Source organism: Lepidochelys kempii, chromosome 20, assembly GCF_965140265.1.
Source record: "Lepidochelys kempii isolate rLepKem1 chromosome 20, rLepKem1.hap2, whole genome shotgun sequence".
In the NCBI taxonomy this organism is placed as follows: domain Eukaryota; kingdom Metazoa; phylum Chordata; order Testudines; family Cheloniidae; genus Lepidochelys; species Lepidochelys kempii.
Window position 1 is genome coordinate 24347246 of NC_133275.1, and position 25002 is coordinate 24372247.

The window sequence follows — 25002 nt, forward strand, 5'->3', positions numbered from 1 at the left end:
GCTTGTTCCTTGCATGTAGTTAATAGGAACAAAACCAGGCTCCTTAATTAGTGAGAGCATGGTCAGCATACGTGGCCATTTCCAAGCTTTCCCTGAAGAGTTTAGAGTCCCAATTCAGACAGACTGAAACACATGACTGCATGTGGGTGATACCAACACAGCTATAAAGGATGGAATGTTTCCCACAAGGGAGGTGCAATATGGGGGAGGTGCTTAGCAGCAGGCTTGAAAGGGTTTGTGAAAAGACACAAAACAGTGTGAAAGGAGACATGAAGCAATTAGGAGAGGGGCCTAGGAGGAATGCAAGGGAATGAGAGCAAAGATATTGTGGGGGGCAAAATGGTGCAGGATCTTGAAAGTGACAAAGGAGTCTTTGTGCACGCACGACCAGACACATTGTACAGACAAACATCCCTCCATAAGCTAATGTAAGGTACCAAACAGATAAACAGAAAGTGTATGCTACCCCCATGCATCAGTCTATGTGCATCTGTACTGAAATGGAAGAGTCTTGAATTTAGACTAAGGAAGGAACAAAGCTGGCGCTTACCATGAGGTCTGTTGTAATTTGGAGGTGTTGGTCCTGGTCCAGGCCCAGGCCCTGCTCCTTGCACTGGTCCTGTCCCAGATACAGAGGGTGGAGGTAGCGTCGGCATTTGCTGCTGCATTCCAGGCATTGGTCTCTTTCCCTGCACTGCCATCTGAAGATGGTCAGGTAACGGCTGCCCTCTGGCAAGCATCTTATAGGCCATGATCTGAGCTCTTAACTGATGCAGCTGGTTCTGGTTAAAAGGGGTTGGGCCCCGATTTTGTTGTCCTAATGCTTGTGGGTCAGTACCATCTAACGGGACTCCTCCAGGACCAGAGGACATTTGAGAGCCAGAGGACGGACCGTTAGCTGGAACTGGGCTTGAGGCATGCTCAGAACCGCCAAGCGGAGAAGGGTAACCTGGAAAGAGAGATGCAATTATATTACAGCATACTGTAGACTTCGCATAGTAATACAGAAAGGCTAGTTTTATTTTAAAAATGCTATAGGAAAAAAGGCTATTTAATCACTCTTGATGGAGGCTGCAACTGCTTTAAGCCAGGGTCCCCAATGAAAGTAATTGCACTAAAACTTGTTTGGAACTAAAAAGAAAAGGAGGACTTGTGGCACCTTAGAGACTAACCAATTTATCTGAGCATAAGCTTTCGTGAGCTACAGCTCACTTCATCAGATGCATCCGATGAAGTAAGCTGTAGCTCACGAAAGCTTATGCTCAAATAAATTGGTTAGTCTCTAAGGTGCCACAAGTACTCCTTTTCTTTTTGCGAATACAGACCAACACGGCTGTTACTCTGAAACCGGTTTGGAACTAAAGGTTTAAAACAAAGAACAAAAATAATCCCGTTTGAGGATTTACAGAGGAATCTGTCCAGGGAGGGTTCACAGACATACTGGTGGCTGCGAAGGGCTGTAAGTCTCTTACCTGCTGCATGGCCCATCTGTTCCCTGCTTGTAGATTTATTTTCTCCATCATAAAACCACCCTCTCCCCAGAGTTTCTTGAACCACTGCCATGCCCATGACAAAGGGAGCACAGGAGCACTCTCAGTGGCAGCAGAGGAAATTACAGGATATGGCTGGGTATCCTTTGTGGGAACTTTGTGCTGTAAGTGGCTATGCCAGGACACCAGCTGCCCTTTTGTGTAGCAACTGTCCTCAGTGTGGTAGAAAGAAAGAATATGGAGAGGAACAGGTGGCCTTTCACAAAAATTCGAAGTTTGTATCCATATTGTTCTCTGCTCTTGCTACTGTAATAGTGCACTCTCCCAAGAGGAGTCCCACTGCAGCCGTAATCAACAAGGAAACTGAACACTAGACTGGGGCCCAGTGTCCCGTTCAGAAACTTGCTTGCAAATCTCGCCCAGGCCCCTCGCTCAGGAAAAAGACAGACCTTGAGAATGCTGATCCATTGGGCTTGGAGGAGGACCCATTCCCGTGTGCCCACCTGGCCTCATTCCCATCCCCTTCATCTGGCCGTACCGAGGATCATCAGATATTCCCTTCTCATGCATGGAATCCATTGGCTGCAAAGGAAAAAGGGACAGCGCAAAACCTGCTTAAAAATAATTACGTTCAAAGAAAAAGCTAAGCTACTCCTAGAGGCAAAGGACTAGTGGAAGCAGAGAATAGGCTGCTGCATTGTGTGGTACAGTTTGTATTTAGATGAGTAGTGTCCTAGGTACATGAATGATGCACCATTTGTAGCATGCTGACCCAGATTCTACCAACATCAATCTTCAAAAGGAAGATTGATTTATTGGCTACACTCAGGATACCATATAAACAGACAGCACTCAATGAAGTGAAAGAAAAAAAAAAAATCACACGAGAAATATTTAAGGACAAATATTTTTTAGTCCAAAATCACATTAAGCCTGGAGGGTATCTAGCGAAATTTCCTCATAGGCTGTAAAATTTGCCATTGGCATTAGTTATTACATTATCTTGCATTATTTGTTCACAGTGGCATGAGACTGAGAGGCGCTGTATGTATCTCATGAAAGAATTTCAGGTATAACTCTGAGACTAAATGCATTATTCCTTGAAATCCAAGTCCAATTTCTTGTTATTTTGCAGCCCACATATCAGCAACTGAAAAATAGGTTATGCCTGAACACAGTATACCAACTGTTAAAACATCCTGTGTGTACCGGGTGTGATAACGGTGACCAAGTCAGGTAAAAAATTAGGGGTTGGACCTTTTCTTTGCTTTCTTACTTTGTATGAAGAGGGCCTGAAAGGGTGTTTATTGCATTAAAAACTGAGGTCTTTTCCACCCTGGAACTCTATGGATAGCCACAGAACTACATGAATTCTGACATCACAAAAGTTGAGAACTAACACGGAAAAATATTTTTAATCAGACTTAAACTGTGGGGTAGGAGGAGGGTTTGTTTACTTTTGTTAATGTTCATTTAACTCAAATGCCTAATATATTCTTGTATGAGTTTATTAGGCATTTGAATTAAATGAACATGCAAACAAATATATGTGTACAAACTCATACTAATATACAAGTATGAGTTTGTATACATATAAGTTTCAAATCCCCTGCCCCTTCAGTTAGAAGAAAGAAAGTTTTTCAGTTCACATCTGTAGAGCCCTGCATGGATACAAAATTTGGATCTGCATGCGATCCACAGACATGGCCCACGGATATCCACAGATATAAAAGCAGATATCCGCAGATTTTCAGGGCTCTAGATACAAAATTTGGATCCACAAACATGGTCTGTGGATATCTGCAGATTTGCAGGGTTCTACACATCTGAAACCCACGTCTTCCAGCAAAACCATATTTTATATCCCTAAGGTATCAAAAACAAAGTAAACCATCTTTAAAAAAAAAAAAAAAAAAACCCACCACATTCCAGGCCTTCTGTATCCATTGTCAAGAAATGGAAATGAGGCAGAAGCCTTTATTTATTTCCTTCACAAATCACCTTTAACTTATACTCATCTGCTTTCAGGTTTGATCCACTGTGAAAGATAAGACCTAGGAAGGATCATATCTTGCTCTACATTTTACTGGCTGTGGGGAAATCGCATGCTGTAGAAAATTAGGGCAACTCTTAATGGTTTCATTTTATATTCATTTATTTTTAATAACTAGGGAAAAAGAGGAATGTACAAGCTCTGCCAGGAAAAAATAAAAGCCCCACTCAAACAGAGCACTGTTACAGTTGGTTACCTTGTGCATCTGATGCATGTTGTCCTGAGCATAGCCCCCAGACCCCTGAGGTGGTATAGCGTGTCCTGATGAAGGTGGTCCAGGGCTGGGTCCCATCATACTATGTGCAGAGCCAGGCGAGGGTCCAGGACTGGGGCCCAACATTGCACCAGGTGATGGGCCGGGTCCAGGAGAAGGACCTGGGCGAGGAGTTCCTCCCATTGGAGGATCTGGAGTGGACATCTTCAATGGAATTGCTCAAACCAGTATCCTAGTGCAAGAGAGCATGCCTTTAGACAGGACTGTCAGTGTAAGTCAGTCAGTGGCTTACAACATGGCAAACTGAGGGTGTGCCGCTTTGAAGACAGAAGTGTCGCCCCATAAAGTTGAGAGGGGGCAAGGGTAGAAGTTTATATACCCATGACTGGGACACTTAGACACTACAGTAATACAGTAAATAAATAAATCATAATAGTGCTATTTTATTTCACGGAGCGACAGGGGACTGAAGCGAGCACCCTACTATTCGATATGCATCGTCTTTGAAATGACCATGTTGCCAAAGAAGAGCATGAGCATGGGAAACAAATTCAGAAGACAGATGGGGGAAGCTGCCCATATACTTGGATGCACGGGGTTTCAAGCAGCCAGACTATGGGCTTAATAGAAATTCCAAATAAATTATACCAATATAAAAAATGTACATTAACAGTTTTATTCTTGTTTGCATTTGTCAGAAAGCCATACAAAAGAGAAACAAAAGATCAATTAATCCAATCTCTCCCTCCCCCCCACCCCAAACTCCCTGAAGCCAGGGCAGATCTGTTCCCCTGTGTTCCATCCAGACTAGTTTTAATGCCCCAACAGTGATGCAGTTTCCGTCTCTTCTTCAAAGAGATGATTTCACAGTCTTGTAAATCTCATTTTCAAGAAGTTTTTCATGGTATTCAGAATAAATCTCCCCTTTAATTTCATCCCATTAACTCTCGTAGCACACACTAGGACCACCCTCAAGAATTTCTCTCTCCCCTTCGTTTTCACACCCTTCAAATACTTGTAAACCAGTTATCATTAGCATGTACGAAGTTCACAAAAGGGTCGATTTTCCTTGCAATGTATGTGCTTAACACCCATCAATATTACTGGGCATTATGTGAATGCAAAGGAGGTGTTATCCCAATAAGGCCTGGTCTATATGCAAAGTTGCACCAGTTTAACTAAAAGTGTTATTTTACACCAATTTTTGTTAAACTAGTGTAATTTTTTGGGTGGAGACAAACGGATTTAAATCCGTCTTATATTTGTTTACTTTGCATCAGTTAGTAAATTCAGAGTTGCACATTCGGCTGATCTAATCTATTTTAAAATTATATAATTGTGCCCACGTAAACAATGGTTTAACAAAAAACTTTTTTTTAAAACCAATTTAAGATTAACTTTAACTAATGTAACTTCTGTGTAGACTCAGATTGTAAAACCAGAAGGAATCATTGCCATCACCTAATCTAGCCTCCAGTATAACCCAGGTCATAGGACTTCCTTGAATTTATTCGGTTTGAATAAGAGCTGATCTTTTACAAAAACACCTAGTTTTGATTTAAAAATTTCCAGTGATGGAAAATCTATCACTAACCACGGAAAGCTGTTCCAATGGTACAAACAAGTCTCCAGATGCTGTTGCTGCTACACCTTGATAGGTTATATATTCCAAGTAAAACTCTGGAATTTGAACCCAGTTCAATATGTTAATTTGGGAGAGATCAATATGCCTACAGAAAACATTGCTCTATCCATTTAACTTTTTGCAGAAGATATGTGCCCTAAGGCACTGGTTTGGCTCATAGTCTGTAAGATGCCAGTTTTCTTTTAAGGGTTGAGTCACTAATACATACCAGAAAACCTCAAATAGAAAACTTGACCCAGAACCTAAATTGTATAAGAAACTCATGCAGAGGCAAATCCAAACCATCGGAACATTTTCAAGATAAGTCTGCCAGTCCTGTGTAACCAAACCTAGGAAATTGTGTTGTGTGATGGGACCTGGGTAATATAGACTGAGTTAGCAGCAAAATGGAATCTGTGGTAGCAAACCACAGTCTACAACTGTGGCAGCATAAACCAAATTAAACACACTGTCTGATAATCAATGTATCCAAGTTTCATTTATTTTTCCATTTAAATTAGAAACTCCCTTTCTTAAACAAAAATTGACATAACATTGTATTTCTGATACCTCAAAAACGCAGGTAGGTGGAAATACTGCGTTAACAATTGCAACCACTATTGCATTTGTATGTTAAAATCTGCTAAATTCAATGGAAACAGTAGCTCCGAAGTACAGTTTGGAATAACAATTCCAAGTTACACAGCTGCATATTGCCAACAGAAGAGTCCAGATAGCAACCCTACAATTTCTGCAACTGAAATCGCTTTCATTTCAAGTATGGTGACAGTTTTGAGTATAAATATTTGTAACGATTCCCGATGGTTAAAGAGAACACAAGCCCCAGTTAATATAAGCCATGGAGAAGAGAACATTTATTGTATTCAGTTTTGATCATGCTCCTTTGCTCCCAGCCATGTCAGAATGAGTTTTGGAGGCAAAACCTGTAGCATCACTACAGTCTCATCAACGTAGCCATACTGAAGTTTCCACAGGATATAAAATGCCGAGATATTCACTGCCCAGACCAGATTAAAAGTCTAACTGATTATGCAAGAAAAGCTTCACTTGCTTGTGAGGCAGGTAATATAAATTAAACTTCTGATTTAAAAATAAAACACAAGGATACAGTGTTATTTCTCAAGTTCTAGAGATACTCAGAGCAATGAGTCTGGGGAAAAGATGTATGCCATTACCTGCCAGAATCAGCTATCTTAGAATTGCCAAGCTACACTGGAGCATGTAAAATGTTTACAACCAACCAATTGCCACATGGGAAACCAAATCCATTTCTGGATTTCATGCTCTGACACATATTGCAGCTGTGAGAGCAAAAAAGGTACCGTAAGTGGGAACTGAAAGAACAAAATGCAAACCTGTTCTCCTATATGATCAAGGATAACAAATCTCAGTGTTTAAAATACTATATTTGGGTTGTTAAAGGAGGATTTTTAAATTTATGTCTCCAACACATTCATGAGAAGTACAATCCAAAGTCTTTTTTTATTACTTTGCAAGGTGTATTGCTTAAATATTTAAGAATTCTTGAGCTTCTTGTTCTGTGGGACAAAAATATACTACTCTAAAAGGATTCATGTTTGTCTTTTATGATCAGAATATTGATAAAGTAGAACGCTTATTCTAGATCTTTCTCTGTAAGACACTGTCAATTGGTCAATATTAGATGGTAATCCATGTTGCTAGATAAGGTTCCAGTGTTAACCCCTTCCCTATTTTTTTGTCCCTCCTCTGCCTTATCTGTAAACAGGATAGAAAAATAAGGAAGTTTCTCAAGAATTTAAAAAAAAAAACCCAACATTTATATGGATATAAAAACAGAGTGATAACAAAAATTGTGAAAAGGATATGAAACCTCATGCTTCAGGGTTTAAGCCAATCTCTAACTGTTAGAGACCAGGATGACAACCTCATGGGGGGCAGATAATCTCACATTTGCTACTGCATAGTTCTTTGCACCTTCCTCAAAAGGATTCTGGACTCGATGGTCCTCAGGTCAGATCTAGTCTTACAAATCCTATGTTCTTCATATATTTGTTAGTGTTATCAAGCGATTAAAAAAGTTTAATCACAATTAATCGCACTGTTAAACAATAGAATACCATTTAAATATTTTTGGATTTTTTCTACACTTTCAAATATACTGATCTCAATTACAACACAGAATACAAAGTGGTACAGTGCTCACTTTATATTTATTTTTGATTACAAGTATTTACACTGTAAAAAACAAAATAGTATTTTTCGATTCACCTAACACAAGTACTGTAGTGCAATCATGAAAGTTGAACTTACAAATGTAGAATTATGTACAAGAAACTACATTCAAAAATAAGACAATGTAAAATTGTAGAGCCCGTAAGTCCACTCAGTCCTACTTCTTGTTCAGCCAATTGCTCAGACAAGCAAGTTTGTTTACATTTGCAGGAGACAATGCTGCCCACTTCTTGTTTACAATGTCACCTGGAAGTGAGAACAGGCATTTGCATGGCACTGTTGTAGCCAGCGTTGCAAGATATTTACGTGCCAGATGCGCTAAAGATTCATATGTCCCTTCATGCTTCAACCACCAATCCAGGGGACATGCATCCATGCTGATGACAGGTTCTGCTTGATAACAATCCAAAGCAGTGCAGACTGACGCATGTTCATTTTAAAATATCTGAGTCAGATGGTACCAGCAGAAGGTTGATTTTCTTTTTTGGTGGTTCGGGTTCTGTATTTTCCACACTGGAGTGTTGCTCTTTTAAGACTTCTGAAAGCATGCTCCACTGTCACTTGTCCCTCTCAGACTTTGGAAGGCACTTCAGATTCTTAAATCTTGGGTCGAGTGCTGTAGTTATCTTTAGAAATCTCACATTGGTACCTTCACTGCATTTTGTGAAATCTGCAGTGAAAATGTTCTTAAAATGAACAACATGTGCTGGGTCATCATTAGAGACTGCTATAACATGAAATATATGGCAGAAAGCACGGAAAACAGAACAGGAGACATACAATTCTTCCCCAAGGAGTTTAGTCACAAAATTAATTAACACATTTTTTCAACGAGCGTCATCAGCATGGAAGCATGTCCTCTGGAATGGTAGCCGAAGCATGAAGGGGCATACGAATGTTTAGCATATCTTGCACATAAATACTTTGCAATGCCAGCTACAAAAATGCCATGCAAATGCCTGTTCTCACTTTCTGGTGACATTGTAAAGAAGAAGAGGGCAGCATTATCTCTTGTAAATGTAAAGAAACTAGCTTGTCTTAGCGATCGGCTGAACAAGAAGTAGGACTGAGTGAACTTGTAGCCTCAAGTTTTACATTGTTTTGTTTTTGAGTGCAGTTATGCAAAAAAAAACAACTACATTGTAAGTTGCACTTCCACGACAATTCTGCACTACAGTACTTGAATGATGTGAACTGAAAAATACTATTTATTTTTTTCAGAGTAGCAGTCGTGTTAGTCTTATTCACAAAAAGAAAAGGAATACTTGTGGCACCTTAGAGACTAACCAATTTATTTGAGCATAAGCTTTCGTGAACTTTATCATTTTTAGAGCAAATATTTGTAATACAAAATATACACTGATTTCAAACACAGATTACTATATTATATATAATGAAAATGTAGAAAAACATCCAAAATATTTAATAAATTTCAATTGGTATTCTAGTGTTTAACTGTGCAATTAAAACTGCGATTAATCGTGATTAATTTTTTTAATCAATTACTTTTGAGTTAATCACATGAGTTAACTGAGACTAATTGACAGACCTAATATTTATATATCAATTTAGCTCTAAAATTCAAAATTCTGCTTGTCAGAGACCTGTAAAAACGTAAGTGTCCCCCATTTTCTCCCATCAGTTTGGGGAAGTTTGTTCTAACCAGGTGGTTCTTTTTAACATTAGGGCTGTTACCATACCAAACTTCAGATGTTATTTGCAGTAATCAAGCCTGAAAGATATGAAGGTGTCAAATATCAAGCAAGGCTGCTTACTCCATCAAAGGGTAATCTGACAAGCCTAAAGATAAATTAGACAAATTAGTTATCTGCACTGAGATGTGGTTTCCCCTCAGTTAAAGCTTTCTGCAGATTGCAGCTTCTACTCGTACTCAGATAAGAGACGTAATTGCATGTTGTAAAAATTGGACCAAATTGTGCCCTGAGACGTGCTGTGTCCAGGGGGCAAATGTTTCTGATTGGCTGCAAGATGGGTTTGAAGAAACTGGATCTTCAGAATGGCACATTCCTTGCCTCAATCCCTGGTCCACCCTCCCTCATTTTACTATTCCCAGTGTCACCTCTTCTTCAGGGAGTTGACACTGCCTTTCTGCATAAGGCCAAAGGTTTAGGAATTTGGAACAGATTCTTTTGTTCCATGAGGCCTTATGGCATTTGAGTAAACCTCATGTCCAGTTTTAGATTCCTAAATCACAACTGCAGAGGTACTGGTAGTTAGTCACTACATTGTGACAAATTTGGTTTTTGCCTCCAGCATTTCTTTGGGACCTCTGAGGTTAGAAATCTAGGGCAAGTTCGCATTAGCAATGAAATTCATTGAAAGCTTAGACCTCAACTAAATGCAGCTCAGTGGAAGAATTTGTAGAGACAAATAGACAACGCAAAGAGGTGAGAGGGAGGAAAGAGTGCACACTAACTAATCTCTTAGGTTCATAATTCTTGATCACAAGAAAAGGGAATCTTGATAACACAACAACATTTTTAATCAAAAATGTGTGTAGCACTTATTAAAAGGCACAAAGGAAGTCTGCCTGCATCCTTTCATCCTCACCTTCTGTTGATCTTGCTGTGAAGTCATAACCTGCATCTATGACATCACCAAAAGTGATTATGAGGTCACAAATCTGACTGATTACTAAACAGGATTAAATGAAGACAAGACTATAAAGGAGCAATGCATGGTTTTGATACAAACATGTTAAGGAAAAAGAAGAAAATGGAAAGGTAAGCTGAGTCCAGATTTTAGTTTGATATAATGAGGCTTGGCAACATTTGATTTTTTTAGTCATTTAAACATTGATAATATCAGTTTATATTAAGCATTCTTTCCTAATTTTATTGACTTAAATTTTCACAGTTGCATTAAATTAGAGATTTTAAGCATTTCCCCCCCCCCCCCCCCAATTTTTATCTGTTTAGATTTTCACAGTTGTGGGAAATTATGAGAGGGGTCAGACAATTTAACGACAGTAGATGTTGAGATTCAAAAAGTTAAAGCGTTATAACGGTTAAAACACAAATCAACATTACATGTAAAATACACAAAGTAAATATCCTTCAAACAAACTCTAATAAGTGCTCAAGCAGTCCTTTTCTTACTCTATCTGTAAATTTTGATGATCCCTCAATAGAAATATTTTTTGGTGGTTTATGTATACACAGTGAAATCGATGTTTACCAACATTTGCCAATAAAAATCTAATCCTTCCAATTCTGGACATAGTGGAGGTTTCCTCTTCAAACATTCAGACCTGAGCACAAACATCAGTCAGAATGTAAAAAAAAAAAAAAAAATATTTAGTCACAGCAAACAAATTTACCAACAGTACTGATAAATTCACTACACAGTGCCAGTGTGTTTAGCCCTGTCCTATATTCAAGACGTTTCAGTTAAATAGGAAAAATTATTCCACGTGAATTTAAAGATGACACTGAAAACATCTGTTCCTGATGGCTAGCCAGCCACTGACTAGATTTTCTTCCCAGTAAGATTTTTCTTCTTGCTCCATTAAGAAGGATGCACATTTTAGTACATTATGGATTCTTTTCCACTCTAAAGATGCCTTTCATTAGGATCCTGCTCAAAGAACAGTTATCAAGCAATGCAAAGGCATGCAACGTTAGTGTTTAAGCCTTAGGATTCTTAAAGCTTACAATATTCCCATTCAGAACAAAAGCAAAGCAATATTAAATAGCCTACCTACAATGTTACTTAAACCTTTGTTGGATATAGTTTATTTTTTTTGTGTACACGTAAACACACTTAAGTTGTTAAGTCCTTCGAAGCAGAAACTGCATTTGTCAGCTGCACCTATTTTCACTGTCATGCGGAATTAAGAAGTTGAACAACGTTGATAGCTCTATCTCTCGCACTGCACAGAGCGGCCAGACTACAGTCAGACTTACTTGTTTAAAAGTTACTTCTTTAAAATGACTAGTATCCAGTGATAAACAAAAACTGATTCCAAACAAAAGCCAGAAAGTCAAAGTCCATCAGTTATCATAGTTTTTGTTAATCTATGTAGATAGGTATTTGTAGATGGGTTTCTGATATTTGTATCTAGACTATTGTCTTTCCACTCATGTCTCTCTCTAGTCCTCAGAAATCTTACCAATTTCTGACATGTCATTGCACATTTTCCTCTTCCCTTTCCTTAAAAACAAAAACCAAAAAAATCCACACACCACAAAAAACAAATGCACACAACCTCTCTCCCGCCCCACCAAATAGCTAGTGGAAAACAAAGAACAATTAAATATCTTATTTTGACAAAAAAGGGAGGACACTACCCAATTATCTACAAAAGACTGAGCCCTAATTCACTGCACAAGATTCATAGCTTGCAATGGCTGACCTACAAACCTGCAGTTTACAAATGGTCAATGAAATTTATGAAGGGACATATTCTTTATTGGCACAGTTGTAAGTTATGTATTTCATTCTCTTGCTGTCAATAGATAATGTGATCTGCCGGTTGCACCACACTAGGATTTCAAATGCTTTCAAGGACAAAATAGTGCTTTGAGAAAATGCACTGAAATGAAATGATGATACCGTACTTCAAGGAATATGAATGCGATTTAAGTGCTCTAGCTAGAAAGGAAGTCTGCTCTTAGAACCAACAAAGGAATCCAAAAAACCTGAAATGACACTACAGCCCCATTTTTCTAACGGGACACCCAGTTCAGTTCACTACAGATCTGAAAATGCGGCAACACTAAGATTCTTTCTCCCCTGCGTTATAGGCTCCTTAAATATATTTCTAAGGTGACTGAAATTGAAAGATACTCCACTTTCTAATGTCAGCTAAGTGATATTTCAATAAACCATGATTAAAACTCACCTCTGTAGCACATAAAATATCAATATCGGAACAGAGATGAACAAGTCAGCAGCCCAGAACTTACCTGTGGACATTGAGGTCTCTGATATCTCACAGCCCAGAGTCCATGTGGTGATGATGGAGGGATTGAGGTCTCAGGATTACCAGTTTTTAATCCAGTGCTGTAGAAGAAACTGGTCATTACTATTCTGTCTTAAACATGTGTTTATCCAATAAATAGATCTGCTTTGTCAAGATGTAAAATGACTGGCTCAGCTCCTTTCAGACTTTCTAATGCTGAAAGAACTGCTGCATCTCACTCAAACAAGTTTTGCTGGTGGAGAGCCAAACACTTAAGTGTGCTACTGAATGTTAATACAATTTGTGCTGTGTTCCTCCAAATGGGAAACTAACAATTGCTGCACTTAATAGATTTTAAACTTATTTGCCTTTCCATTAAAATACAGAAAAAATTCTAAGGGAAATGACCATTTCTAGGTATCATGAGATTTTTGTCACCTTATTTACCCTTTTGCATTCTGTGGTTGAGAATATAAAACTGTTTCCTTGTCCTCCCCAATCTGTCTATATCTGTCTTATATTCAGATTCTGAGCTCTTTGGGGCTGATTATGTTTTTGTTTATATCTGTACAGCTCCTAGCACAATGGGGTCTTGATCCATTACTGGAGCACCTCCACAATACAAATACACATCTACCCCAATATAATACGATCCAATAGAACACGAATTCAGATATAACACAGTAAAGCAGCACTCTGGGGGACGGAGCTGCGCACTCCGGTGGATCAGCGCGTCAGTGTGTCTGGCTCCGACACGCTGCTCTGAGCGGGGTGTTAAGGGTGCCGGGCCGGGGCCGAGCAGTTGGATAAGGGGCAGAGGGTCTCGGGGGGGCAGTCAGGGGACGGGGTTGTTGGATGGTTCAGAGGTTCTGTGGGCGGCGCGGTCAGGGAACAGGGGCATTAGATGTGGGAGTCCTGGGAGTCCCACACCCTGTCAGGGAACAGGGAGCGGGGGGCGTTGGATGGGTCAGGGGGCAGAAAGTGACTATTAATAATGGAAATGCTCGAGGTCAAAGCAAGTTAGATATAAACACGGTTTCACCTATAACACGGTAAGATTTTTTGACTCCCGAGGACCGTGTTATAGCAGGATAGAGGTGCAATAAACAGTCATTCCACGCAAAACACTGACCACATCATTCCCCCCTTTGGCTGCACCTGTACGAGGAGAAAAAGTACATTTTTAAACCCATGTTGTAATCCTAGCATTGACAGGGCAGTTATAGTTTTAACCTGTTAGCTGGTTGAGATAAACCCTAACAGGGAGCTTAGGACGCAGTGCGGCTAGTGGACAGAGAACTGGACTTAAACTTGGACTAAGGAGACCTGAGTTCTAGTCCCGGCTTGCCAATGTCCTGCTGGGTGACCTTGAACAAGTTACTCCCCACAGTACGCGTCAGTTTCACAATCTGTGAAATGGGGACAATTATACTGACCTCCTTGGTAAAGCACTTTGAGATCTACTGATGAAAAGCACCAGTTATTATTAGTGAAGACATCTAACCTCCAAGGCCTGTTACAACTCCGCCCCTCTCTACTTATCCACTCTTATCACAACCCACACCTTATAGTGATGCCAGCCTCAATTACCACTTGTTCACTCCTCCCACAAACACCTTTTTGCTTTCTTCTATGCTGTCCCTTATGCATGGGTCATCATCACTGCTCTGGTTTATGTGCTCTCCTGCTTCAATCTACTACAAAAAGATACTTGCACTGCACACTCTTCAGGGCATGGACTGTCTTTTTGTTGTGTGTTTGTAAAGTACACTTTGTAAGGACAATGTTAAATATTTGTTCAGTGTGATCCATTGGTTTGTTCTGACCCTGATTGGAGGTCCCAGGTGCTATTCTAACATAATGAGGTGCAGCTGAGTAAACTCAACATTTATTGAAATGATTACAAAAAATCCATATATTCCATTTAAAACATTTATAGGTGATTGTTTCCCACTCCCCTAACCCTTCACAGAATAGTCATCTTTTCAGATAGGCAGGGATGATGGACAATTCTGTATTTGTACATAGCCTAGCACAGCTGAGATAGCCTGACCTAGACTAAAACCCTGAGTGCTAATGTATTATAATAAAATATTAATTGCCTCAAGAATCAAAACTAGTGATCTTTGTGTGAACATGTTTGTTAAAGCGGCAGGGATCTCACACTTCTCTCCACCCCAAAATATCTTATTTGTTTCATAGCCATAATTTCAATCGAAACAAAAATTAATATAGGACCCTAGAGAACTGTTACTACCCTCTTGATCACAGAAAAAAGTTATACTTAATTTTATTCATTTGTAATGTTTTTCCTATTGCCAAAGCATTTTGGTGCTTTTTTTAGATTCACATATTATAAGGCCAGAAGGGACTATTGTAATTCACTGATCCTCTCATGGAGCAGTGACTGTTTAAAAGATAGGAAACAAAGGGTAGGAATAAATGATCAATTTTCACAATGGAGAAAAGTAAATAGGGGGGTCTCCCAAGGATCTATACTGGGACCTATGCTGTTCAACATGTCCATAAATGATATAGAAAAGGGGTAAACAGCAAGATGGCAAAATTTTCAGACAATACAAAATTAGAAAAGATAGTTAAAACCAAAGCTGATTGCAAAGAGATACAAAAGGATCTCTCAAAACTGGATGACTGGGCAAAGAAATGGCAGATGAAATTCAATGTTGATAAATGCAAAGTAATGCACATTGAAATACATAATCCCAACTATACATCCAGAAGGATGGGGTCTAAATTAGCTGTTACCACTGAAGAAAGATCTTGGCGTCATTGTGGATAGTTCTCTGAAAACACCCACTCAATGTGCAGCGGCAGCAAAAAAGGCTAATAGAACGTTAGGAATCATTGGGCAAGGGATAGATAATAAAATGGGAAATATCATAATGCCTCTATACAAGTCCATGGTACGTCCCCACCTTGACTACTGTGTGCAGTTCTGGTCATCCCATCTCAAAAAAGACACATTAGAATTGGAAAAGGTGGAGAGAAGGGCAACACAAAATTATTAAGGTATGGAACAGCTTCCATACAAGGAAAGATTAAAAAAAGTCTGGGACTCTTCATTTTAGAAGAGAGACAACTAAGAGGGGAGATAGGACAGCGGTCTGTAACTCTTGACTGGTGTGCAGAAAGTGACTATTTACCTCTTCATAGAGCACAAGAACTAGGAGTTAACCAATTAAATTAATAGTCAGCAGGTTTAAAAACAAACAATAGGAAGTACTTCTTCATAAAATGCACAGTCTACCTGTGGAACTTGTTGCCATGGGATGTTGTGCATACCAAAAGTATACCTGGCTTCAAAAGAGAATTAGCTAAATTCATGGAGGAGGGGTCCAGCAATGGCTATTAGTCAAGATGGTCAGAGATGCAACCCCATGTCCCTAAATTTCCAACTCCAGAAGCTGTGACTGGATGACAGGGGATGGATCACTCAAAATTGCCCCGTTCTGTTCATTCCCTCTGAAGGATCTGGCACTGTCAGAGACAGGATACTGGCTAGATCAGGGATTCTCAAACTGTGGGTCGGGACCCCTCAGGGGGTCGTGAGGTTATTACGGGGGGGGGGGGGTCACAAGGTGTCAGCCTTCACCCCAAATCCAGCTTTGCCTCCAGCATTTATAATGTTGTTAAATATATTTTAAAAGTGCTTTTAATTTACGGGGGGATGTCACACTCAGAGGCTTCCTATGTGAAAGGGGTCACCAGTACAAAACTTTGAGAACCAGTGGGCTAGATGGACCATTGGTCTGACCTAGTACTGCCGTTCTTATGTTCTTAATTATCTAGTTTGAAAGCTTACTTGCTTCAAAAATGTTACTAGTTGGTTAAAAAACTAAGCATTTGCAATTTTAACAGTTATTTGCTAAAGTATCTTTTATAATTTGTGGAGTATCAGTTTTATTTGAGTTTTCTTTAACAGAGAAAATGATAGCAGAATTCTCATTACACAGAAATAAAAGCCTTGGGAAGGTTTAAAACCTTTGAAAACCATTCAGGCATTAAAAATAAAATTAAAAAGCACATTTTCTCTTCTTGAGGTTCATCCCCGAATAACACAAAGGATGGGATTCAAAGGAGTCGGGCACCCAAATCCCCTCAACTGCTTTGAAAATACCAGCTGCAAAGAATAAGGAAACATGCCACAGAAGTCTCACTTGGGGATGACCTCCTTCTTGAACTGTCTGCTGTGATAAGTATGTTCCACTATGCTGAAAACCCAACCTGTCTAGAAAGGTAATCAAATATGCTACACTTAAAAGCCACTCATTTTTATATGATCCTAATGCAACTCATGAATTTTAAAAAACAGCTGCACAAATCCTTTAATTATATCCCCATTTCTGCTTCTCTTTAGATTCTGATCTTTGAAAAAGGAAAATATAAATTATTTTAACAGAAAATTAACAGATTCCCTCAGTTAACTTGCCTATCCCCTTTCATATTTTAATGGCAAGAAGATTAGCAAAGCACAGTCAGTGATCTGAACACGCTATATACCATTTATCTGTCATTACACTGAGGGACCAAAGCAAAGATGAATGCAAAACATATGAAGACATACATCCAGTCTACCAGTAAAAAACCTGAAGAAATCCTCCCAGCAAATGTCAAATATTTGTCACTCTCCTCCATCTCTGAAGGAGACATGCAGAAAATTGGGTTGTACTTTAAAATAAAGATATTGCATCTAATATCTGAACATTAAAACAATTATGCAGAAGAGAAATTCAGATACTTAGAGTAATTTCTCTCTCAAAGATGGGAATGAGGAAAAAACATTTGTAAAAATATCTAACATTTAGAACGAGGTATTATTTAATATATAGTTAAATGTCTCAGACTTCAACGCAGGCTAATATTTGTGTCAAGTTTATACACATCAAAACCTGCAGTATCTTAAAAAATGTAGGGCATTTTGTGAATGTTGAATTAAAAAGACTTTTTATATGAATGATCCTCAGAAACACACACCACAAAAATAGGTGTATTAGCCAATATATATGACAGTTATTAAAAACCTGCTACAAATGTTACAAAATACAACAAAGAGCCTCTGCCTTAAAACAATTAGACTACATTGTTAACTGTTGTGTGACCAACAAAGGCGACACAAATTTGTCCCAAAAACAGGTGATGAAGGAGAACAGTTAAAACCCACCATTAAAATATTGGGGCATCAGTAAATATTGCTTTTATTTCCAATTGATTTCCAAGTGGAAGTTGTGCTACATATTGAAACCATTCATATTTAAATGTGCTTTGTGTGTATCAGAAAGCCATGTGGGTGTGGGGGCAGGGGGGAAGGAGAATGCGGGGGGCAGAGGGGGTGGTTATTAATGGGCTTTGTGAGCAGATCCTCTTTAAATCGCCCCCACCCTCAAATTCATGTAAATGAGCTGATTAGAACTGGGGCAATTCTTTTTCACCCCTTCCCCCAACACATCTGACAATGGGCTTTGCCGGTGGAGTTGCCTGTGGTTATGTGCCTATTTGGTGCAGCTGCTGCTGCTAATGGTGCACCTTTCAACCTCCTCCCCCAACACATGAGAACAGGGGTGTCTCTCCAGGAAATGGGAGCATGGGCAATGGGATTCAGCTAGGGGAGAGGATTTCTAGCCCTTCCTGCAAGCACAAGTGACTGGGCTTGATTCTGTGGATCTGCCCCAGGCAGATGGAAAATTGGAACCCTCCCCACAATATATATATGAATGGAAAGCATGCACATGTGTAGGAGGTCCAGCCTGGAGGTTGTAGGCCTGAGGAATCTAAGGCCACACTCCTCACATCACCCAAGGAAGGAGAAGGGGGGGTGGGAAATAGCTCTTGAGGGCAGAACAGCAAGCCAGAGGGCTAGAGGGAAGAGATGGGGAAATGCAGTTCCTCAGGGCTGGGCAGATGATGGTAGTGAGGACAGGATCCCTAAAATGAGGTGAGGAAATGTCCCTTGGCAGGAGGAAGGATGCTAAAATAGAGGCAGTACCCCAAGGGGAGTGGGAGGATGCTGATGGGTGAAACTGGTTCACACAGGGTAGGAGATATTATGGGGGGCAGTAACCTTGGGGTAGATTGGATGGGGTAACAGACACGGATGGTGGGGAAGTACCCCAGCCTAAAGAGCGAGACACTAAGGAGCAGGGAAATTTCTGGGTGGAGGGGGATGCTAATGAGGTAGAGGCACAGTGTCACCGGGAGAAAGGATGAAGGAAAGAGGCTGACTGGAGGAGGGGGCACAGCCCCTGGGTGGGGCAGTATCGGGGAGAGGGGGGAGAGGATTCGTGAATGGAGGTGGCAGGAGGGGTCGATGCTAATAGACAGCATGCTTGAGGAGGGGCCGAACGCCAGAATGAACGGAAATGCTAATGGAGGCAGTGCACCAGAGATGGGGTGCTGATAGGGAGAGAAGAGATGCTAGCAGAGTACAGTGCACTGAGGATGGGGTGCTAATGGGGGAGAACTGATAGTAACAACAGGGAGTGTAACTGGTATGTGGGTGCTAATGGGGGCAGGAACAATGCTACTGGGGGGGCAGTGCCCCAGGGATAGTGGTGCTCACAGGGGGGAGGAACAATACCAGCGGGGGGGCAGTGCCCCAGGGGTGGGGATGCTGATGGGGGAAGAGGGAACTGTACCACAGACAGGGTGTTAACAGGGTGAGGGGCAATGGATGGGGGAAGGGAGGATGCTCGTGGTGGGGGGCAGTGCCCCAGGGATGGGGGTGCTGATGGCACAAATGTACCAAGGAATGGGGGATAATGGGGACAGTGCCCCAGTGATGGGGGAAGGGAGGGAGCTAATAGGGGGCAGTGCCAAGTGTACCAGGGATGCGGGTGTCAATGGGGGGGAAGGGGCTAATGAGGACAGTGCCCCAGGGATGGGAGGATGCTAGCAGGGGGCAGTGCCCAATGGATGGGGGTGTGGGTAAGCGGAAGTATACCAGGGATGGGGGTGTCAATGGGGGGACGGCCCCAGGGACGGGGGAATGGAGGATGCTAGTGGGAGGGCCGTGCCCCAGGGATGGGGGTGCTGGTAAGGGCGGGAAAGGGAAGTGTACCAAGGATGGGGGGAGGGGGTGTCAATGGGGGGAGGGCCCCAGGGATGGGGGAAGGGAGGATGCTAGCGGGGGGGCCATGCCCATGGATGGGGGTGCTGGTAAGCGGGGGGGAAATGTACCAGGGATGGGGGTGTCAATGGGGGCAGGGCCTCAAGGACGGGGGAAGGGAGGATGCTGGGGGGGGCCGTGCCCCATGGATGGGGGTGTCAATGGGGGAGGAGGGCCCCAGAGACGGGGGAAGGGAGGATGCTGGGGGGGGGGCCGTGCCCCATGGATGGGGGTGTCAATGGGGGAGGAGCTGTCAATGAGGGGAGGGCCCCAGGGACGGGGGAAGGGAGGATGCTAATAGGGGGGGCCGTGCCCCACGGATGGGGGTGCTGGTAAGGGGGGGAAGGGGAACTGTACCAGGGATGGGGGTATCAATGGGGGCAGGGCCCCAGGGACGGGGGAAGGGAGGATGTTAGCGGGGGGGCCGTGCCCCATGGATGGGGGTGTCAATGGGGGAGGAGCTGTCAATGGGGGGAGGGCCCCAGGGACGGGGGAAGGGAGGATGTTAGCGGGGGGGCCGTGCCCCACGGATGGGGGTGCTGGTAAGGGGGGGAAGGGGAACTGTACCAGGGATGGGGGTATCAATGGGGGCAGGGCCCCAGGGACGGGGGAAGGGAGGATGTTAGCGGGGGGGGGCTGTGCCCTGGGGCTGCTGATGGGGGGGTTGTGGGGGGTGTTATTAATTGCTCCCCTATCCCACACAATAAGCCGGCCGATCTCTCGCAAAGGGAAATCACGGAGGCCTCTTGACCCGCCCGGGCCGCCGTAGCCCCCTCAGCCCCTCCCCGCCATTTCATTCAATGGGGGAGCCGGCCGGGCCCCCCCCCACGCGGCGCGTCAGGCCTCCCGGACTTACCGTGCCCGTCCCGGGAGGAGCCGCTCGCGGGGTCCATCCCCGCCGGGGAAGCGAGCGGGCGGGCGGGCGGCCCGGGGTCTCTTTCTGGGGGGGACAAAGGAACCGCCGCTGCCGTGTGTGAGGGAGACGTTCGAGCTCCCCCTTGCGCGCGCCCCCGCGGAAGGCAGCACCGCGCGCGCTCCCGGTCCAACTCCACCGCGCGCGCGCTTCGCGGCAGCCTCGGTCACTAGGCGGGCCCTAGCGGGGCTCGCGCACTCAATCACCCGTCCCCGCCCTCTCCCTCTGGGCGCAGCCGCGCCTTCGCGGGCACGTCAGAGTTGCACAGCCAATCAGGGCCATGAGGGTGGTTCGCGCTCCTCCCCTCTTTCAGCCAAGGAGGGTGGAGTCCCAACCGCCCTTATCCAATGGGAAGAAACATGACGCATGCCTCAGCCAACGGGTCGAGACGATCCCGATATAACCCCGCCCACTGCTTTCAGCGCGGCAACCAATGGGAAAGTATCTCAGGGCTCTCCCTTCCCCCACCCCTCGCAGCCGGGGGTTTCTCGCGCTCAGCCAATGGGCGCTAAGGAAAGGGACACGCGCTAACGCCTTCCAGCCAGCCTCAGCCAATGAGGTAGGAGAGGGAAGCGTTCGAGCGGCGGTGGGCGGGGGCGAGCTGTGCCCGCTCTCCTTGGTGGCGCGCGCCGGCTGTGCGAGCGGCCTCCCCCTCACCCCCAGTTAGGAGCCGCCGCCGCGGCCACGCATGCGCAGTGCCCGCGCCACTGCGGCGAAGGGGAGGGGGTTGGTGGGGCTGAGAGGAATGGGGGCCTCAGGAGGGGGGCGGGGACGGAGGAGAATCGGCTGATGGGGGGAGGGGGAGTAGAATAGGAGGCTGATGGGGGCAGGGAGGGGAGCTTGGGAGGGGGCTCAGGAGGGGGATGGGGGGCTGAGGGCAGGGGGTGAGAGGGGGATGGGGCGAGAGGGGAGGGGGCTCAGGAGGGGAATGGGGGCTGAGGGGAGGGGGCTCAGGAGGGGGATGGGGGGCTGAGGGCAGGGGGTCGGAGGGGGTGGGGGGCTGAGGGGAGGGGGTCAGAGGGGAGGGGGCTCAGGAGGGGGATGGGGGGCTGAGGGGAGGGGGTCAGAGGGGAGGGGGCTCAGGAGGGGAATGGGGGCTGAGGGGAGGGGGCTCAGGAGGGGGATGGGGGGCTGAGGGGCTCAGAGGGGGTGGGAGTAGAATTGGGGGCTGAGGGGAGGGGGCTCGGAAGGGGAAGGGGCTGAGGGGAGTGGGGGAAGAGAATAGGGTGCAGATGGGGAGGGGAAGCTGTGGGGGCTCAGGAGGAGGGGGTGAGGGAATTGGGGCTAAGGAGTGATGGAAGAAGCCAGGGAGGAGACTGGGGGGAGTGAGGAGGCAAGGGCTGACGGAGGAGTGCCTGGGGAAGGGAAGGATGGTGGCTGAGTGGTGATGGGAGGGGGGCAAAGCGAGGAGGGGGGTGATGAAAGAGGCAGGAATGGGGAGACAGGAGCTGGTGGTTCTCTTGGGGACTCTCTCACAGCCTGGGAGTGAAAGGGGTTTTCTTCCATGTGTGAACAAACTGTCTTCTTCAGTCGGGTTTAGTGGTGTTGATGGAAGGGGCCTGAGGGGACAATAGCTCGCGTGAATGGGGTGAATGAAGAGATGAATACTTTAGGGTGAAACTCATGGAGAGTTCCCTGGGAATGAAATGTGTTGGACTGGGGAATGATTCCTTGAGGAATTGTGGAAGCCATATTGTTTGGGACTGGACCAAACCTTTGAAAAGAGACCTTTAAGGAGAAATCTTCATAGAATCATAGAATATCAGGGTTGGAAGGGACCTCAGGAGGTCATCTAGTCCAACCCCCTGCTCAAAGCAGGACCAATCCCCAATTTTTGCCCCAGATCCCTAAATGGCCCCCTCAAGGATTGAACTCACAACCCTGGGTTTAGCAGGCCAAAGCGCAAACCACTGAGCTATCCCTCCCCCTATAAGAATGTAAAAATGGCCATGCTGGGTCAGATCAGTGGTCCATCTAATCCAGTATCCTGTCTTTGGACAGTGGCTAGTACCAGATGCTTCAGAGGGAAAGAACAGGACAGGGTGGTTATCGAGTGAAATTATCAGTAGAAAAGGTGGCATAGATAATCTAACCGGTCTTTGCCAGCACTAGCATCTGGGATTCTCTTGATCTGTCCCATTCTTTTTCAGCATGAAAGAGGCCACAGTGTGGGCTTCCATTTCTGCTTATGCATTGTTATTTGCAGCATCTAGTGAGAAAGGCCGTCTCAGTCAGCACACTAGGTCATGTGACAGCTGAAAACTGGTGTGTACTTGCCTAAATAATCCTTTGGCCTTCTGCAGACCCTCTCTTCCAAGGCTCTCAAAGCACTTTATAAACATACACTAAGGATCCCCACATTTCTGTGAGGTATATAATATAGGAATGCTTTCAACTACATCTGGGGCAGAATGTAGCACCTGTTTAACAGCATGGAAAACATCACATAATAGTTTAGGGCAGGACATAAGGAGCCCTATATACAGTTGAAACAGCAGGGGAATTTAGGTCTGCATAATGGGCCAGAACACCTGAAAATGGCCAGTGTTTAGTGGTCAGCTTCTAAATTTTATGATAAATCTAAACCTAGCCTTTGCAGCAACACGGCACCCATTAAGGAGCATTGACTCAGAGGAGAAAGCACTCTATCATTCATCCAACTACTGTCCCAGCCTGACCCTGCTCGTGTGTGAGAACTGATAGGGTCAGAGGAAATAGTGGTACCTCCGAAGGTGTTAGCTTAGATAGTTGATGTCAACAAATTTCAGAGTGGAAATGTGATGTGATCAGTGGAGTAAATTGCCTAAGGTATGCACATGCTGGTGAGTACTTCTTTCATGGGCAGCAAAGACCTTGTGGACCCCACCCAAAATGGAGACAGTTTGCATCTCCCACAAAACCTAGGCCCTGCTTCTCTATTACAATTAACAGGTGGTGTTGGAGAGCTAATTATGGCCCCTGATTCTCTGCCCAACCCAAAGGACTATTGTAATCTGCACTAGCTGGCATCTGGAAGCTCAGCAGGGTGAAGAATCTGCCCCCTCAGCTAAATTTCATGCTCTTCTGGAGGCAAAAATTCATGTCAGGATACCTGGTAGGATGGATTTTCCCGGTCTCCATTTTCTCCTGTCTCTTGCCTTCTAGATTTTTAAAAAATGAGTGCCCAGTCACATGGATTCCTTGCCCAGATTAGGAATCTTGATTCCACAAAAAACTCCTAAACCTTTCCCTGGCAAAAGCTTTCAGAATGTAATCTGCTTGTGGGAGACATGGATGTTTGAGAATGACGATTGTTTATGTAGCACTGTGCAGTGTATGCAGGATTGTTAATATATGTACAGTGCACTGGAAGTTAGGGAAGTACGCAGCAGTACCTCAGTGGAGTCCAGTAAAGGCTACTGGGCTCCTAAATCCTTCAAGGTGGAGGCAGAGGTGTTGGCAGTCATGGAGGATGGAAAAGGGATGCTGGGGTGAAAGAAAGGGAGTTCCCCTTCCAACCATGTGAGGGTTGAGAATGGAGTGGAAGTGGGTACTTCTGTGCTGGTGGGGGTGGCTCTGGTACAGCTCGTGGGCAAGGGCTAGCCAGTGACCTTGTCAGATATGGCCGTTGGAATGGAAGGAGCACAAACAACTTTTCCTACCACTGCCATGCCTCTCCTGTGTTTAGAGAAGCGCGGTGGGAAAGGGAAATATAAAGAGAGAACAGGAAAAAAACCAAAGGAGGCGGACAGGACTAATATTAACAGGCCTCTCTGTATCCTGGGCAGGGAGTGATATGAACAGGAAGATGAGAGAGAGAGGCAATAAGAGATGGCAGGGGGGGGAACATCATCTTAGAGGAAAAAACAGCAGAAACATGATAAGCGTGTTTCATTCGGGAAGGGGATATTGTATCTGGACATATCTCCCAACTGCCGCTGCTTCTCCTTATTCCCTTTCTCTCTTCACCTCTCCCTCTTTCTGGGGAGGTGATTGAAGTGTGGGTACCTGTGAGACTTTTAGCTCAGACTCTTATGTTAGGCCTCTTCATTCTGGCATGTAGAAACTTACATAAAATGGTCAAGATAAGCTTAGATGTATATATAATGTGGCTGAAATGAACACAATACAGTAGTGCAATTTCAATAAAAAAAAAAATCACCAGCATTTCTTAAGGAAGCATTTTTCCCAATCCCCGCTGGAGCGTGGAGTTAGATTTGTCTCTCCACTTCCAGAAGTCTCCAGCCTCTACTGCTCTGAGTACAATGCAGAGGGCAAAGCTACAGAAGGGGCCATTTTATTGGCAGTCCTGGGTTGTGTACTGCCTGCCTTCTTCTGTCCCAGAGATGGCTGCCTTTCGGTGGTGGGTGAAGGGACACCCTATTGAATCTGGAATGCATGCTGGAATCGTGAATGATGGGTGCTATAAACTAAAGGATGTATCTAT

The 25002-nt window shown here is 44.0% G+C and overlaps 2 protein-coding genes across 11 annotated transcripts in view; one reads left to right on the forward strand and one right to left on the reverse strand.

Annotated features, from left to right (window-relative positions):
* Positions 1 to 25002, forward strand: part of YIPF2 (Yip1 domain family member 2) — a 125727-nt gene that overhangs the window by 61466 nt on the left and 39259 nt on the right. The gene's annotated exons all lie outside the window — the stretch shown is intronic.
* Positions 1 to 25002, reverse strand: part of SMARCA4 (SWI/SNF related BAF chromatin remodeling complex subunit ATPase 4) — a 93482-nt gene that overhangs the window by 36692 nt on the left and 31788 nt on the right. For 8 of the 10 annotated variants that reach the window (XM_073318961.1, XM_073318966.1, XM_073318965.1 and 5 more), the window contains exons 1-5: positions 20520 to 20739; positions 12545 to 12641; positions 3740 to 3989; positions 1940 to 2072; positions 551 to 949 (exon numbers count right to left, since the gene is read on the reverse strand). In XM_073318961.1, the coding sequence (XP_073175062.1) occupies positions 551 to 949; positions 1940 to 2072; positions 3740 to 3961 (754 nt within the window). In that variant the 5' untranslated portion in view covers positions 3962 to 3989; positions 12545 to 12641; positions 20520 to 20739. Of the gene's footprint in view, positions 1 to 550; positions 950 to 1939; positions 2073 to 3739; positions 3990 to 12544; positions 12642 to 13582; positions 13699 to 20519; positions 20740 to 25002 lie in introns of those variants that run through there. The other 2 variants (XM_073318958.1, XM_073318959.1) reach the window with 2 other exon arrangements.